We start from the raw sequence: 16,340 nt of genomic DNA, 5'->3' as shown, positions 1-16,340 counted from the left end.
CCTCCACTGTCAGGAGGGAATTGCCTGAGTTAGCATTTACCCCATCATGCTATTTGCAGGGATACCCCTGACTCCATCTTCACCTCATCGCTCCTTTGTGGGCATCCTTTGAGGATCAGTTCACAATTAAGGTCATTCCAATCATCTAGGCAAATTGAGGTCCAGGAGGGCACAGGGCTTACCTATTGTGGAAGGGATTCCTATACCAGACAGCAGTCTGATCAGATGCCTTTTGAGATCCTGACTGACTGACTAGACTGAAGGATATGTGAAACTTCTGGTTTAAAAAAAAAAAAAAAGGATAGATAGCCTGCAACTTTTCAGGGGGCACATCCTGTACATAAAGAGAAATCTACCTGCAGTTAGAGAGCATGTGATGTGCTGAGTGGTGGGTATAGCCAGACCTCTAGTGTCATTCTTTTCACCATCTCCAGGTGGCTTAAACTCCTCTGCTATTGGAGGAGAATCCACTCAAATGACCATATTTCCTCAAAATTTTCTCAATTTAAGGTTTTATTTTTTATTTTTTTTAAAGATTTTATTTATTTATTTGACAGACAGAGATCACAAGTAGGCAGAGAGACAGGCAGATAGAGAAGAGGAAGCAGGCTCCTGTTGAGCAGAGAGCGCGACTCGGGCCTCGATCCCAGGACCCTAGGATTGTGACCTGAGCTGAAGGCAGAGACTTTAACCCACTGAGCCACCCAGGTGCCCCTCAATTTAAGGTTTTAAAAGTCAAACGGATCTTTCAGTTTATGTATACATTTGAAGTAGTGATGGGTTTTTTTTTTTTTCCAATTGTTTCTGAGAAGATCTTGCCAATTTAGTGGTATAGGTTAAAATCAGTAGTGTCTTAGAATCCAGGAAATATGGTTGTTTGTTTTGTAACCAATTGAAATTCCGATCTGAGGTTTGATGTTGGGGTTTTGAAACTGCCAAAGCCATTATCTGACATCATTTAAAGGAGCACTGAACTTGAAGGTGTTCCCCTATGTTGAGAGAATGGGTGTTTCTGAGGCCCTGTAGTCAGATCTTATCAACAAAGACAGACCTGGAGGGTTGAGGTATCAAATGGGCATATATTTAATCACATGGAAATTTACCGGAAGCTGGAACTCTCAGGCAAAAGCCTTGCCCTCTGTGAGCCTCTGTCTTCTCATCTGCTCAGTGGGAGGGTTGGATCAAATATTAGCCACATCCACAACTGCCAAAACTTCCTGTTAACATAGTGCGGCCATCCCGTTTCATTTAGTTAACTAGAATGCTCATCTGACTTGTATAAGCTAGTGGTTTGTAGGCGGGAGTGGGGAGGCAGCATGTCCTGTGATGTCTGGGCCTTTGGTTTCCGTTCCCTGTGTGTGTAGGGGTTGCCTGGAGACATACATCTGTCAGTTTGTAAATGTCTTGATATAAAGGTGTGGTCTCTGGTTTTCTTCTACGGGGAAGGAAAGGAAAGGAGTGTCCTCCTACCCTGATTGTGCCTCTAGGTAGTGAGAGGGTTAGCAGTTTAAGAAGAAGACCTGTATCAGTGTATTGGGGGGGGGGGGGTTCAGGTTTGCCCCAGGCTGTCATTCCTCCTCAGCTATTCAGCTCCAAGGTTGCTCTCAGGATTGTGCAGTTCCCCAGATAAAGCGTACTAAAGAAGACCTGCCCTTTTGTGTTTTGGAGGCCTCTGCTCTGCCAACCAGTAGAAGTCATAGCAGTGCATTTCCTTCCGTCAAAGAGAGAATTAGAGAATCAAGGCCTGGGCCAAGCCCTAGCCCTATCATGTCCTGTTCCTAAGGACCTCCTCCCAGCTGCCGGAGTGCTTCTGACCCTGCACTCCTTTCTGGGAGGTCATGCAGGACTGAGTATGGGCTCTTGGCTAGGATCTAACTTGGGTCTGAGTCTGGGTTTTTCCACTGATTTGCGCTCTTTGACTCTGAGCAAGATACCCTCCCAGGGCATCTTACCTCTCAACATCCAGTACTTTTTTTAATTGGAAAAAAAATAAAAGGTTAAAAAAAGAAAGCCAAGGGACGCCTGGGTGGCTCAGTGGGTTAAAGCCTCTGCCTTTGGCTCAGGTCATGATCCCAGGGTCCTGGGATCGAGCCTCGCATCGGGCTCTCTGCTCCGTGGGGAGCCTGTTTCCTCCTTCTCTCTGCCTGCCTCTCTGCCTGCTTGTGATCTCTCTCTGTCAAGTAAATGAATAAAATAAAATCTTAAAAAAAAAAAAAGCCAAAAGATCCATAATCCACAACTTTAAAAGTGATTTAAGAAGAGAGCATGTATATGTGGTACAGAAGTATACACATACATTTTTCCTTACCAATATTGCTCTGTAGACTGAATAAGAAAGCATCTTTAGAATACCCAGTCTACAAACGCTAGTCTCCTGCTCTTTACCCCTCAGAGTTATGTGAACTCAGGAACTCGCACCTTGGAGGAGGCTCACTCACTTGAAGCACACTCTGGCTAAGCCAGGGATTATGTCCCAGACTGCCTCAGCTGCTCCGGTGCCTGCCTGCCTGCCTGCCTGGGGAAGGCCTCCATGCTCCAGTGTTTTCCCCTGTGGCTCTAGCGGGCATTCAGAGCCCAGCAGAATGCCAGCACCATGAGGGCCCAGACTTTGTTCTAATCAAAGGGACATTTCCCCACAGCCTGCCCAGAAGCCCTGGCCCTAGAATAATACCAGCATAGCTGTGATAGCTGCTCAGTTAGTAGGTGTACAAATACAAGTGATATTTGGTGAGGTTTTGAAGCATGTGTAGGATTTTGATAGGTAGAGACAACTTGGAGTCCATTTCAGCAAAGGGACTGGCATGAGCAAGGTTGAGAAGTGGGAGAGGGCCAGGGTATAACTGGGGAAACTATGAATAACTAGTTTTGCTGGAGTTCGAAGAAGTGAGCATGTTATTTCTTGACCTTTTTTTTTTTTTTTCCAATCTAGCTCTATACCTTGCGTGTAGGCCCTCTGAAGAGGCATATTTATCTAGATGGATCCAGGACAGGAATGCTTTGCTTTGGTGCACAGTTGCAGGCACTCAGACCTCTACCCCCCAGAGAGGCATGGTGACCCCTATCTCCCTGACATGTTGGGGGAGTGGGCACTTAACCATGTCTCTTTGGCTTATGCCTTCTAGGGAGGGGGCAGCATTCCTTATCATCTGTGTTAGGATGTTCATGGGTTAGCAGCCCAAAGGGAACACAGGGTTGGAAGACAGAGGCAGGAATGAAGGCCTTAACAAGGCTGGTGGCTGGGGCCTAAGCCAGGGCCTTTGCTTCTTTTGGCACTTCTGACAGGCCCTGCCCTTTGCTCCACAGGCTAGAGGAAGTCCCCCTGGAGGTGCTGAGGCAGAGGGAGTCCAAGTGGCTGGACATGCTCAACAACTGGGACAAATGGATGGCCAAGAAGCACAAAAAGGTGAGGGGCCTGGCCTTGGGCCTTGGGCTGGGAGTTGGCAGCCTGGGGAAGAAAAGGAAGTGGGAGGAACTGTATCAGCTTAAAGGAGCAGGAGCTTCTCCAACTACCAGTAGCCTTGAGTGTCCCCATCTGCCAGCTCTGAAGAGGGAACAGAAGCTGGCTATAGGGCAGAGACTAGTCTTTACTTGGTGCTCCAAGATGACTTCAGAATCACACAGAACTTTGTCCTGGAGTCAAACTTTGTCCTGGAGTCAAACTTCAAAACCACTTATAGCCAAAAGCCCTTATTAGCAACATTCCTCCAACCCTCTTGGGAGAAATTCTTGCTGCTACCTATCAGGGAGGACTTTATAATACTAATAATAGCTAACATGTTGAACATTTGCAGTGCTGGATACTTGACTTGAGTGATCCTTACAACTCTTCAATGAGGTTGGTAGCAGTAGAATCCCTATTTTATGGGTGACCACATATCAAGGTTTGAACCCAGGCAGTCTAATTTAGTGCCTGCATACTTCATCACCACCCTCTAGATTAATGTGATGGGTTCCCTCTTGCTTCCTGGCCAAAGGAAAAAGAATAAAAGGTAACCTCACAGGGGCACCTGGGTGGCTCAGTGGGTTAAGCTTCCGCCTTCGGCTCAGGTCATGGTCTCAGGGTCCTGGGATCGAGCCCCAAATTGGGCTCTCTGCTCAGCGGGGAGCCTGCTTCCCTCTCTCTGTCTGCCTCTCTGCCTGCTTGTGATCTCTCTGTGTCAAATAAATAAATAAAATTTTTTTAAAAAAGTAATCTCACAGTTGAATGGTCTTATAAAAATGAAAATACCCAGTGGTCCTCTCCTAGTTGGTCTTTCTTTAGACACTAGCTCTATTGCTCTGTAGGAACTCTTTGCCCACCACAGTGTTGATGCCCTTGGCCACCTGGGCAGGATCCAGTTACTCCCCAGCCTATTGAAGGCCTGTCTAGAATTCATAGCCAGGGTCTCTCTGTACAAGTTCCCAGGGCAGAGAGTGAACCTGCTGTCCCACTATTGTCACCTGCCATGCTGGTCTGGTCCAGGCTGGCACAGCTGGCTGCAGGGCCTAGCAGAAAGCTCAGGACTGAAGGTCAGATGTGGGCTTTGGCCCAGCCCCACTACCTTCCCCTCTTCGTGCCTGTGACTAGCTGTGCAACTTTGTGTGTCACTTCACCCTCTGAGCCTCAGGTTACCTGGTTGAGTGATAATGACAGTCATGTTGGGAGGCTCCCATGAGCTGGTGACTTTAAGGTCCTATACCTATGGAGGGGAGGCACACCTAGACCTCAGCTCTTTCTTGCTATTCTATATAGGCTCTGTAGCATTCATTTTGTACTCATTAAACATTTTTCCTAAGAAAAATTTTTTTAAAGATAATTGTTCTCATCTGCTTCCTGCATGACTCTGGGGTCTATTTTCCTGCCTCTTTACCCCTCAGGCCCTCACCTTGAGCTTCAGCTCCCTCTCCACTCTCTGTTGTGACTAGTGGCTGGCAGGGACAGCGGATCCTTCATGCCCCAGCCTCCCTTGCAAATGGGGATTCCAGAGGGAAGCCTTGGGGATCTCCTTTCAGCAGAGCAGGCAGCACTACTTCCTCTTTCCTTTTGCTTCCCTGGAACTGTGGTTAGAGGCCAAGTGCTCCCCCTACTCAGTAGGGGCCACCACAGGAGACTGTACCCTATCCTACCCAGAGGCCCTAGCCCTCTGCTCTCCATTCTTGCTACCTCAGCTATGGTCACCCTAGGAGCTTTTCCTGCCTGCCTTAACAGGCTTAGGCTCTCCCCGTGGTCAGGAAGTCATGGCACAGGAGGGACAAATCCTGCTTCAGGAAGTGGGTCTAGACCCAACACTTCTAGACTTATCCTGAGTCCCCAGGAGGGAACTTTATGGAGGAAAGGTTCTGGCTGGAACGCTATCTTGGAAGCCCTGTAGAGCTCTGCTTAAACAGTGGCCAAGGCCTCCCAGAGTTCAGCAGGCAGGGTGTGGCCTCACTCAGCTGTCAATCAGAGAATGATAATCCTTTGTGCTTTCTGTTTGCTGAAAACTTTCTCTGGCTTTATCTTTTCTGATCCCCACCATTGCCTCCTCTCTAAGGCAGGCAGGTGGCGCTTGCCATTCCTGTACTAAGGAGGATTCCAGAGGCCATAGTGGGAAAAGCTGGCTGTACTCCTGGTTCTTCATCCCCGCCTCCCCGGCCCTGGCCTCTGTGAAGGCAGGGCGTCTTTGAAAACCTTAAAGGACTGAAGGTATTCCTGGGCTCCCTTGGGGCAGGCCAACTATGACAGGGGACTGTGATGATGTGGGGGTCTGGCTCAGGTCAGGCTAAACTTGGCCCTGAAGAAAGCCTAAAAGACCTATGGCTCTAGGTCATACTATATCCCTTTACCAGAGTCTTCTCAGACCAACTGGCCTCCTTAAGGAAACCCTTATTCCACAGCAGCAGGAAACTATTCCCAGAGTCTGGGGCAGTTCTCTTCCACTCCCTTTCTCGCCCCCTCCTCGTCCCACCTCCTCACCCCCTTGAGTGAGGGGCAGTCCAGAAGCTTGAGCTTAGCTCCTATGACCAGCCACTCTGCTCTTCCCCCACTCCCTCCAGACTGTCTGCCTATCTCCTTCCTGGTTCTTGACACTCTCTGACCCTTGGAAAGTTTTCTCTTGTTTGTGCTGGTCATCAGGAAGGCTAGGCCTTCTGTGCTCCTCTGAGAGATTCCAATGGGACTGTTTGAGGGGGTTTCCAGGTGAGGGGAAGTTAGGTGTGAGCCGGAGCCCCTGGGGCTTCTGTGTCAGGCATTTTCCTGGGATGGAGGGGTGGAGAGGAAGGCGTTTGTTGAACACAGACTGTGTGTCAGGCTCCCTGCTAGGCATTTTCTCACCTTTCTAATAGGATCCTAGGTATTGCCATTCTGTTCTTAACTATTTATGCAAATTGATTGGCTCAAGGTCAGCACATGCATTTGCTCTTCCCACTGCCCTTAGCTCCCATCTTCATCCCAGGCCAGGCTGCTTAGTGCAGGGACTGAAGGGATTGTCATTGGCCAGTACCCGTACCTCCATCCTATAGGAGTGGTGCCTCTGCTTTTGCCCTCACCCTCCTTGACCATTGGCCTTGAGGTCAAGGAGGACGATCAAGGCAGCTGCCTCAGTCTCATTCTGTCCCAAAGCCCAGGTGGAGCTCACCTCTTGTCTAGCTCTGAGAGTCCAGTGGAGTGCAAAGTGTATGGGGCTGGATCCCTCTAGCCTGTGTGGTATAGGAGGTCATGGGTTCCTGATGGTGTGATCTAACATTTTTCCACTCTATGTTTCAGTTTTCCCATATGTAAAAGACATGATGATTTTCCAAATTGGATTTTGATGGTAGAAGCCTTTTTTTTTTTAAGACAGCAAGGATAAGAATTGAGCCCTAAGCTCTAGGTCATGAGCTACCTCAAACACTTTCTTCTTCTCCTCTCCCAGTCTGTGAGTGGTAGGAAAGACCTGTGCCATTGTAGCAAGAGTTGGAATCAGGACTCACATCCAGTCCAGCACAGTCCCTGTGCTGGTGACTGTGGGAGCTCAAGATCAAGGAGAGCAGAAGAGAGGATTCATGACCAAAACAAAGAGGGAGCCATTCTGATCAGCTCCCATCTTCCTTCTGAGTTCTGCTGAGTTCTCTCCCCTCTAGGTGGGTTGTATCCTGCCACATGGCTATTTAAACAAGCACCCCCATAGAAATGCCTAGACCATGTCTCTGGGTCAGGGTCATCTCAAAAGCTACCCACCCTGCAACTACAGCTGTGCCCCACACCATGCAGATCTCTCCCTAGTGATGTCCCATGGGGCTTCTCCAGCTTGGAGGAACATTTTGCTTCATTTCCATTTTGATTCAGAAAATGGTCATAGGGATTCAGAATTATGTAGTAGACCTCAGGAATATCTGTTTCATCACTGGGTCAGGGGACAGGGAGACTGACAACACCTGGTAGCAGCATATCTAATTATAGTCATTATTCCCCTTGCCCCCTGGTATCCTGGGCTCTGCATTGTAGCAGTAGTAGCAAAAGGAGGGAAGTCCTTTTTTCTCCCCCCTTTTCTTTTCCTGGTGTGCTAATTGAAGGCCCACCAAACACCAAGAGAAGAGTGGGGCTGGCACACAGCCTCTGGAGGTGTTGCCTTAGTGGATGTAAGAGCACAGTCTTTTTTTTTTTTTTTTTTTTTTAACTTTTAGATCCGTCTCCGGTGCCAGAAGGGCATCCCACCTTCTCTGCGGGGCCGTGCTTGGCAGTACCTGTCAGGAGGCAAGGTGAAGCTACAGCAGAACCCTGGAAAGTTTGATGTGAGTAGCCCTTCTTTCATCTTACCCTCCCTCCCGCATCTCTTGAAGTCCTTCACATGGCAGCAATCCTCCAGGTACTTACTTAGACCTCAGCAGTATGAGCCGATTAGTGAGCCCACCCGTCAAATACTCCACTGACCAGGCCTGTCCAACCTGTAACTCCTGGGGGCTCTGCCCATCTGAAGCTCCAGCGCTGAACAGGCTTTAGTGGGTTGGACCGATTTTCCATCCTCCATTCCATCTCTTTCTCTTGTCAACCACCCAGTTTTGTTTTCTTGGGCTCAGCAGACTACCTCCAAGCTCTTGGTCATCAGGAGGGGACCCTCAGACCACTCCCCTGACTGCCTTGGGCTCTGTGCTCTGAGCCTTTGAAGGACTGCCCTCAGGGTCATAGAACCCTCAGTAACTCTTGGCCTCCCATCCTCAACTCTTTTCTCCTGCCTCATCCAAGCTGGCCAGACATAGTTCACCCATGCTGCTAGTGAGGTTGTCAGGCTTAGGGGTGGATGAGTCAAACCAGTATCCTTTAGGATTAGAAACCAATCAGTTACCAGAGAGGATATCCTCTGCAGGCATGCCTTTCCCTCTCTGCCCATTGCCCCTTGCCCCATGGCTGCCGGAGTAAGAATACCCCTCCTTTCATGGGACTTCTTAGGGTCTACCTGGGCTGGGCAGCAGTTCCAGCATGTACCCCTGTGAGAGGCACTTGGCTCCCCTGGGGTTGCCCTTGCTTACCCACCAGACCTGGCCCCAGGCATCACGGTTTCTCATAAGTTCTTAGGACTGGTGAGCGGCAGTGAGACAGAACTGCCAGCTACCAGCTCTCTGTTGACATAGTTCATGCTTTGGCAAACACTCCTGTTTTGCCAAACCTGTTCCTTGAGAAGAGTGGGCGGGGCGGGGAAGCCCGAGTTTCTGCTGTTGACCCAAAGAGTGTGAGAGTCATTTGCTAGCAGCATTTGGCCATGGGGCTGCAGTGTTTGGTGGAGTGTGGTTGGAAGCAGCTCTGGGAATCAGGGTGATTGGACTGTCCCACAGAGCAGCAATACCAGACCTCTTGACTCCAGTCTCTTCTTCCGTCTCTTTCATTCCAGGAGGCTGCATCCTGGGTGGAGGGAGAGGTTCGGTTGGGAACCTCTCCCCAAATCTGTGGTTTACCTCTGGCTGCTAGAGCACAGGCATGGGAGCCAAGAGCTTTGTCAGCATGGCCAGACTCCTGGTTCCATAGTTAGCAAATGTGAGCACATCCCATAGTAGCAGGGCACAGAGCTGTGTGTGCATTTTGTGTGTGGGGAGTAATGTATCTGCAGAGAAACCAGCCACCTTTGTGAAATCATGAGGGTTTCTTGTGGGAGAAGGTAGATTTGCCAAGAAAGGGCTTCTGGATCCTCTGAAGCCAAGTGGTGGGTCCCCAAGGCAGTCCTGGGGGCTGGAGCAATGGTTTCGAGCACACCTAGAAGGACTTTGCCTGTGGATGACATGGAGGAGGTGAGCAAGGATGAGAAGCTCCCTCTGGCTGCTGTGGACATGACAGTGTCCCCACACCCACAGTGTGGGTACAGTAACAGACTGTTGGCAGCAGTACCTATTCCTGAATTCCCCGGAAGTCCCCCAGTCTTGGCTGTCAAGGAAGGTTCTGCAGCCTCTTATGGCTCATGGCTCTGTCTTCTCCCATCCTTGCTACTTCTTCCTCCCTCATTGGGCAGGGCAAGACCTCTGTCCTTTTCTTACCTGGTTTTCTTCTTGGCTTCACCTCATGATGGTGTGAGTGCCTTCAGGCTCTCTTGGAGGCTTCAGTATCTGCATCAGCTGCCAGCGGCCCACACCTGCTTTTGATCCCCAGAGCGTTTACTTGCCACAGGCCCTTTGCTGTACCTCTTCCTTTCTCAGCCACCCATATATCATTAAGTGCCTTGGGCTGCTGAGGTACCAGGTGAGCACATCCTAGGAACTGACTTCTTGGGTGCTCAGGTCCCTACCTTACCAGAGCCCTCTGGAGAATTTGTGGGGTCTTCCTCCCCTTTCTGAAAAAAACAATCCTGCATTGTACTCAGACAGTATCCAGCCCTCGGTTTGACTTGGGAGATTCATAGGCTACACACAAGCCCCATTTTGAGAATATGTGGGGCTCTAGAGGTTGTACACCCACTTCTTCAGCTGTGTGCCTGATCAAAAGCCCTCTAAAGGCACCTGGTCCTTTTCTCCAACCTCCAGCCTTGAACAGTCTTATCAGATTTTTAGTCCAATACTTACTCTCTTGTGTCAAGTTACCTGACATCTTTAGTTGAATGTTGGGACACACCTACTGAGGGAACACAAGATATAAAGGGGCTTTTATGAAGACACCTGCCAGTCAAGGCCAGGGCCTGGGTCTGTACCCATGGGTGTATTTGCTGAGAATCTGGCTGTCATCCCAGGGGCCTTCCCTAATACTGCATGAGCCCTGCAGGCAACGTGTACATGGTCTGCTTCCCTGTTCAGCCCTCTGGGTTTCCTTTTTATTGATTTTTTTCTTTCTATTTTTATGATTTTTTAAAAAAGATTTATTTGTTGATTTTATAGAGAGAGTGAGAGAGACCACAAGTATGTATGAGTGGAGGGAGAGGCAGAGGAGAAGGAGACAAGCAAACTCCCCGCTGAGCAGGAAAACTGATGTGGGGCTTGATCCCAGGACCCTGAGATCATGACCTGAGCCAAAATCAAGAGTCAGATGCTTAACCAGCTGAGCCACCCAAACACCCTGACTTTTCCTTTCTATTTTTAAGTTGGGGTATTTACAGAGAGTGAAATGCATAGACCTTAAGTGTGCAGTTCAGTGAATTCTGACAAATAATACATATTCACATAACAACAAGCAAATCATGATACAGAACATTTCAAAAGATGGGGAAATGATTTTTCTTTGTGTAATGCTTTGTTTTTAAATGGTATTCATGTTAAAATGTTCACAGAAGTTTGAAGAGAGTAAAACTTTGTCAAAACCCCAGTACCCAGAGATGGCTCTGAGTTTAATGTTTGACAAATGTCACATCCTTCCAGATAGCACTCATGCAGATCCCTCTCCTTCTCTCTCTTTCATACACACACACACACACACATGCACACTCCTTCCTGAATAGGTGATGCCACTTGCACAGGGAGACAGAAAGCAGAGGAACTGGGATCAATGGCTCTGAGTCAGCCTGGCTTCCAGGCCCAGCACCACCATTTTTCTAATCATGAGGACTTGGACAAGTGACTTTTCTTTGATTCTCAGTTTCCTCATCTGTGAACAGTGTAATGATAGGGCTTTTCTTTGAGGTTGAGAAGAGTCAGTGAGGCCTGTGGGTGGCTCAGAGAAGTGCCAAAAGTGGTAGCTATTGCGTTGATAGTAGCCTTCCAGCTTAAGGACCTGAGATATTTGAGTGAGTCCTGAATAAATTGCCCAGAGGTTATTTCCAGCTACAGCTATGACAGACATTCTTGAGCTTCCTGACTTGTCTTCAGGAAGGCCTAGTTCATGATGGGATTGGGTGGGCATTGCCCCTGGCAGAGGGTTCCTCCAATACCTGGGACAGTTGTATCTTCCCAGCAGCCATCACTGACTCCTCTAATACATGCTCTTGATCTTGCTTCTAGGAGCTGGACATGTCCCCTGGGGACCCCAAGTGGCTGGACGTGATTGAACGTGATCTGCACCGACAGTTCCCTTTCCATGAGATGTTTGTGTCCCGGGGAGGCCATGGGTAAGCAGACTGGATCTTATGGGCTGGAGGTGGTTCTGGGCCCTGTTCCTCAGGGCACAGAGGAAGTAAAATGAGTTTGGGTGTATCTCAGGGACCCAGAAGCTGGGAGCCCCAGACTCCACTGTTATTTCCTTTGGTTTGAATCAGGTGGGTCTCTCCTTAGCTCCTTCTCTTACCTTTAGGGCAACTTTCATTTATGCCCAAAGTGCTAGAGCTTGCCTGGTCTTCTTTTGGAAACAGGTTTTGATGAGGAGAAAGAGTGTTAGAGATAACTGGGTAGGCAGAGGGTATGGAGAAGGGGAAGGATAGGCAGCCAGAGGACGAAGACAGATACCCGGGACAAAGCTGTCTGGCTAAGGAGACATAGCTGCTGAATGAGAGGCCCACACTTCCAGACCTGACACACCCTTACCTTGTATCTGGCATCCTGCCTGGTTCTGCCTCCGCTTTCTCTGCTGCTCTGCCTCTGCTCTCACCTGTCATATGGGGCGGGGCAGGGCTGGGGAGGTGCCCTCCCTGTCTCCTGCTCTGGTCCTGTGAGAATCTGTGTGCTGTAGTGGGAGACTGACCCTTTGCTGACTACAGTCAGGTTCCCGGGGAGGTCAAGTTCTGAAACAAGTCTGACCTGATAGGGGCGGCAGAGTTATACCTATCTTTCCTGCCCCACTTGGCCCTTCTACAGCCAGCAGGACCTTTTCCGTGTGCTGAAGGCCTATACCCTTTACCGACCCGAGGAGGGATACTGCCAGGCCCAGGCGCCCATTGCCGCTGTTCTACTCATGCACATGCCTGCTGAGGTACCACCAGGCCCTGGACGGGTGAGTGGGTGGGCAGGGAGTACCCAGCAGCAAGGCCTCATGCCTCTCTTGCCCACAGCAAGCCTTCTGGTGCCTGGTGCAGATCTGTGAGAAGTACCTGCCTGGCTACTACAGTGAGAAACTGGTAAGTGTTTCCTGGGTCCAGAGCAGGCCTGGAACCTGACCTCTGTGGCCTCTCCTGACCTTCTCTCCACAGCCACTGTTGCCCTAGCTTAAAATCTTCCCAGACTTCTGTTGCTTTCAAGGCTGAAGACCCAAGGCCTTTCAAGGTCAGGTCTTCTAGGCTCCAGAGTTACTGGTTCCACCCCGGCCTCTATCTCTGCTTCTAGCTGTCTGGATGGTTTTTAGGGTCTCAGTTCCTCCAGAGCACCAAGTTCCTCCCTGCCTCAGCCTTGGCATAGGTTTAAACCTCTACTCCCTTCATTCCTGTAATAACCCCTCCTTTCCTTCAGCTTTAAGCCCTCAGGGAGCTTTTTGTGACCCTGCAGGTGGGACCTCTGGCACATGCTGATCCAGCATTCCTGGTTCTGCCATACTCTGGGCACTTAGCCACCTCCCTCACCAATGCCTATCCTGCCCCCAGTCTCTTTGCTCCTGTGATTCATCTGTCTGCTCCTTTCCACTACATGCTCTGTGAGGTGGACCAGCTAGGTCTGTTTTGCTCTTCAGTGTATCCCAGCCCCAACACAAGGTTGGCTCCCGGCAGGCAGTTGCTGCCTGAGGGATGAATGAATGCCTGCCTGGTACTGGGAACCAGAGCGTAATCTGGCATGCGTGCTTCTAGCCTACAGTCCTGGCCCCATAGCTTCACTGTGTCCCCCAGGAGGCAATCCAACTGGATGGGGAGATCCTCTTCTCACTGCTGCAGAAGGTGTCACCTGTGGCCCACAAACACCTCAGCCGGCAGAAGATCGACCCGCTGCTATACATGACAGAGTGGTTCATGTGTGCCTTTGCCCGCACCTTGCCCTGGAGCTCTGTGCTGCGCGTCTGGGATATGTTCTTCTGTGAAGGTACTGGGTTAGGCTTGTGGGGGACCCCCCTGCCTCTAACCCAGCCCACAGGGAGCCTCTATTTTCAGAGAAATTCCTTACAGGCCCTTTTACCATCCCCCCATGCAGGAGTCAAGGTCATCTTCCGGGTGGGGCTGGTGCTGCTGAAACATGCGTTGGGCTCCCCAGAAAAGCTCAAAGCCTGTCAGGGCCAGTACGAGACTATCGAGCAACTGCGGAGCCTCAGCCCCAAGATCATGCAGGAGGCCTTCCTGGTCCAGGAGGTGCGGCCTACACCCTCCCATCACCCTGGGTGGGAGTGGGAGATGTGGGGGCCCTTTAGAAGCAGCCTTGTAACTTTGGCCGAAGGTGGGTTATTGGTGCCAGGCCTGGTGCTCAGCAGCTCAGGATGGTGTGGGTAGACCTTCTCCTCCTGTCTTAGTGAGAAGACAGGGGCACAGGGAGGCCTAGGTTTGCAGGGCCTTCCCTGTTCTGAACCACTTGGGAATTAGAGGAGCTGTGACTCATTACCCTCTCTTCTTCCCTGGTACCACATCCATGGCCTTGGGTTTATTTTCCCTTTTTTCTTTCTTTTGTGGATTTTTGTCTCAGGGGCTGTACTTAGGTGACACATATTTAGGCAAGTAGACTCGAGTTGTGAGCAGCTTTCTCCTCGAGGCAGTGGGTCTCAAGTGCCTGAACTTGTGATCGTCACAGGGACGAGACCCCCATTATTCCTAGGGTCAGCCTTTAGTGACCAGGGCTGTGAGGGAGAACAGGGCCAATTTGGAAGGTAGAGGGGAAGTTTCTTCCTGCTACCCATCTTACTGTCACTACCCACACAGGTGGTAGAGTTGCCGGTGACAGAGCGCCAGATTGAGCGTGAACATCTCATTCAGCTGCGGCGCTGGCAGGAGACCCGGGGTGAGCTGCAGTGCTGCTCCCCACCAAGGCTGCATGGTGCCAAGGCCATCATGGAGGCGGAGCCAGGCCCCCGGCCCACGCTGCAACCTTCACCATCTATCCGCCTGCCCCCAGATGCCCCCCTCCCTGGCTCCAAAGGCAAGCCCAAGCCACCCAAACAGATCCAGAAGGAGAAGGAGCAATGGAAGCAAGCAAAGGCAAGTGGGCAGCTGGATAAGCCCCCAACCTCAGGTCAAGCCAAGGTGGCAGCCGCTGCAGGAGATGCGTGTCCCCCACAGAATGTGCTCCTGAAGGACCCAGCCCCACAGGACTCAGCTCCCCAGGATTCAGCCTGCCACCACTCCCAGGATTCAGTCCACCACCACTCCCAGGAGAGCCTGACATCCCAGGAGAGTGAGGACACCTACTTGTAACCCTGGCAGCTCAGGCCTGTGGGGAAGGGTCTCCACACACCTACACAGCTCACAGACTGACATTCAAGGGCCTGCCTATGCTCTGAGGGCCCAGCTTCCTGGCCCCTGGGCAGCAGAGAGTCTGGCTGGCCCAGCACAGATTCTGCCTGAGCCTTTTTATTTATTTTCTCCAGAGTGGAGTTTGGGCCAGCCCAGCTCAGGCAGGCAGAAGTGAGGGCCAATGGGTGGGGCCTCACTCAGCCTCCTCCTCCTGGGGGGATGCTTCCCAGGCTAGGGTGCTGTTGTGAGGAGAGAGGGTGGGGTAAAGGGTGGGGTGCTCTTTGTGTAAAATAGAAACATGATTTTGTACAGAAATAAACAAGCTTGTGTAGAGAGTTGGTGTGTGGCTAGGGACTGGGAAGGGGAGCCACCCCTGGTGCTCAGCGTCTCTTCTTTCTACCCTACAGAGCCCCCCATCCTGGCCCCCCAGCCCAGCACAAGAGCCTCTCTCAGAAGTACCTTTGTCATAGGCCAGTCTTTGTTTCTGGCCCACACTTTCCCTCATTTCATCCCCTCTGCCCCATGTCCACCAGTCTGCCATGGAGGAGGGTCACTAGAGCCCAGTGCTGGAGCAGAGCAGGGCCTGCTTCCCAGGCCTTGACACCTACCCATCTCTGAGGGGGAGAGGCTTTTTAAGGAGGTCTTTCCAGGGGCTTCCTCCATCAAGGCCCCTTGCCTGGATGCCACATCAAACCCCAGTGAGGTTCTGAATGTTTATTTTGGGTTGAATGCTGTCACCAGGGGTCAGGGACCATGAATGAATGCCCTTACATGCCTAGTCTAAGCCTCCATTGGACACACAGGGATGAGGGAAGAAGTTTGGGTCTTTGATAGAAGGCTGCCTGCTGTTTCCTGAACACTTAGCATGTGCCACGTTGGGCTGGTATGTCACTAGCCGATCAGGTAGGCTCTATTGTCCACATTTTACAGATGAAGAAGCAGGAGATGAGTGAGAAAGATGAAGCTGGTCGATTTGCACCTAAAACCCCTCAGCTAACTCTCCTGACCAGGGTTCCTAGTGACCTGGCAATGCCACTGAGGGCCCAGGCAGGCGCTTCGGTCACAACCTGATGACTGGTGAGGGTGAGGACAGGGTGTCCCTGGGAAAGGCCCCCCCTTCTGCTGAGGAAGCAGCTTTTCCAGTCAAACAATAGCGGCTGTTCCTGGCAGGCTACCAAGCTGGGCTGGGCCATGGTGGGAGGGGGTGGGAGAGGGAGGAGAAGAGCCTCCCTAGGAGTTTTCAGGCATCACAGGGCCTGGGCCTGGAACGTCATGTCCTGATATAGCTGGGGATACTGAGGCCTAGGGAGGTCAAGTGTCATATGAGCCTATCAGGGCAGCTACCCATTTCCTGCCTCCCACCCCTCACCCCTATGGTTTCCCACCTTTCTGTACCTGCCCTGAGAGGCTTTAGGACAGTCCCCTCCCCCCCCCCCCAACTCTCCAGGGGCTAGACCAGGATATGGCAGCCGCAGTGTTCCAGGGATCCCTTGAGCCAGAGAGTCAAGGGCTGGAGGGTGCTGCCCAGCTTCCATCCACCTACAGTAGAGGTTCTTGAGCACGAGGCTTGTGTAGGCCTGTTGGGTCCCCAGTCAGGCCGGAGGGCGGCTTTAATCTGTTTGGTTCAAAGCCTCAGATCTGAAGCCAGAGGATGCTCAAGCCAAAGTCCCCCCAGAGCATGCTGTGTCTGTTCTGCTA

At 51.1% G+C, this 16,340-nt stretch overlaps 1 protein-coding gene across 1 annotated transcript in view; it reads left to right on the top strand.

The window, feature by feature from the left end:
* TBC1D10A (TBC1 domain family member 10A) overlaps positions 1-14,977 on the top strand; it is a 31,524-nt gene extending 16,547 nt beyond the window's left edge. The window contains exons 2-9 of the mRNA XM_004766572.2: positions 3,304-3,403; positions 7,624-7,731; positions 11,350-11,456; positions 12,139-12,253; positions 12,333-12,398; positions 13,098-13,287; positions 13,396-13,550; positions 14,112-14,977. Of these exons, the coding sequence (XP_004766629.2) occupies positions 3,304-3,403; positions 7,624-7,731; positions 11,350-11,456; positions 12,139-12,253; positions 12,333-12,398; positions 13,098-13,287; positions 13,396-13,550; positions 14,112-14,603 (1,333 nt within the window). The 3' untranslated portion in view covers positions 14,604-14,977. The remainder of the gene's footprint in view (positions 1-3,303; positions 3,404-7,623; positions 7,732-11,349; positions 11,457-12,138; positions 12,254-12,332; positions 12,399-13,097; positions 13,288-13,395; positions 13,551-14,111) is intronic.
* Positions 14,978-16,340: the final 1,363 nt, after the last annotated feature.

This window comes from Mustela putorius, unplaced genomic scaffold (assembly GCF_011764305.1).
Source record: "Mustela putorius furo isolate JIRA1106 unplaced genomic scaffold, ASM1176430v1.1 tig00000081_pilon_pilon_pilon, whole genome shotgun sequence".
NCBI classification, from domain to species: domain Eukaryota; kingdom Metazoa; phylum Chordata; class Mammalia; order Carnivora; family Mustelidae; genus Mustela; species Mustela putorius.
The sequence above is the reverse complement of the archived record's forward strand: the minus strand, read 5'-3'. Positions and strand labels throughout refer to the sequence as shown.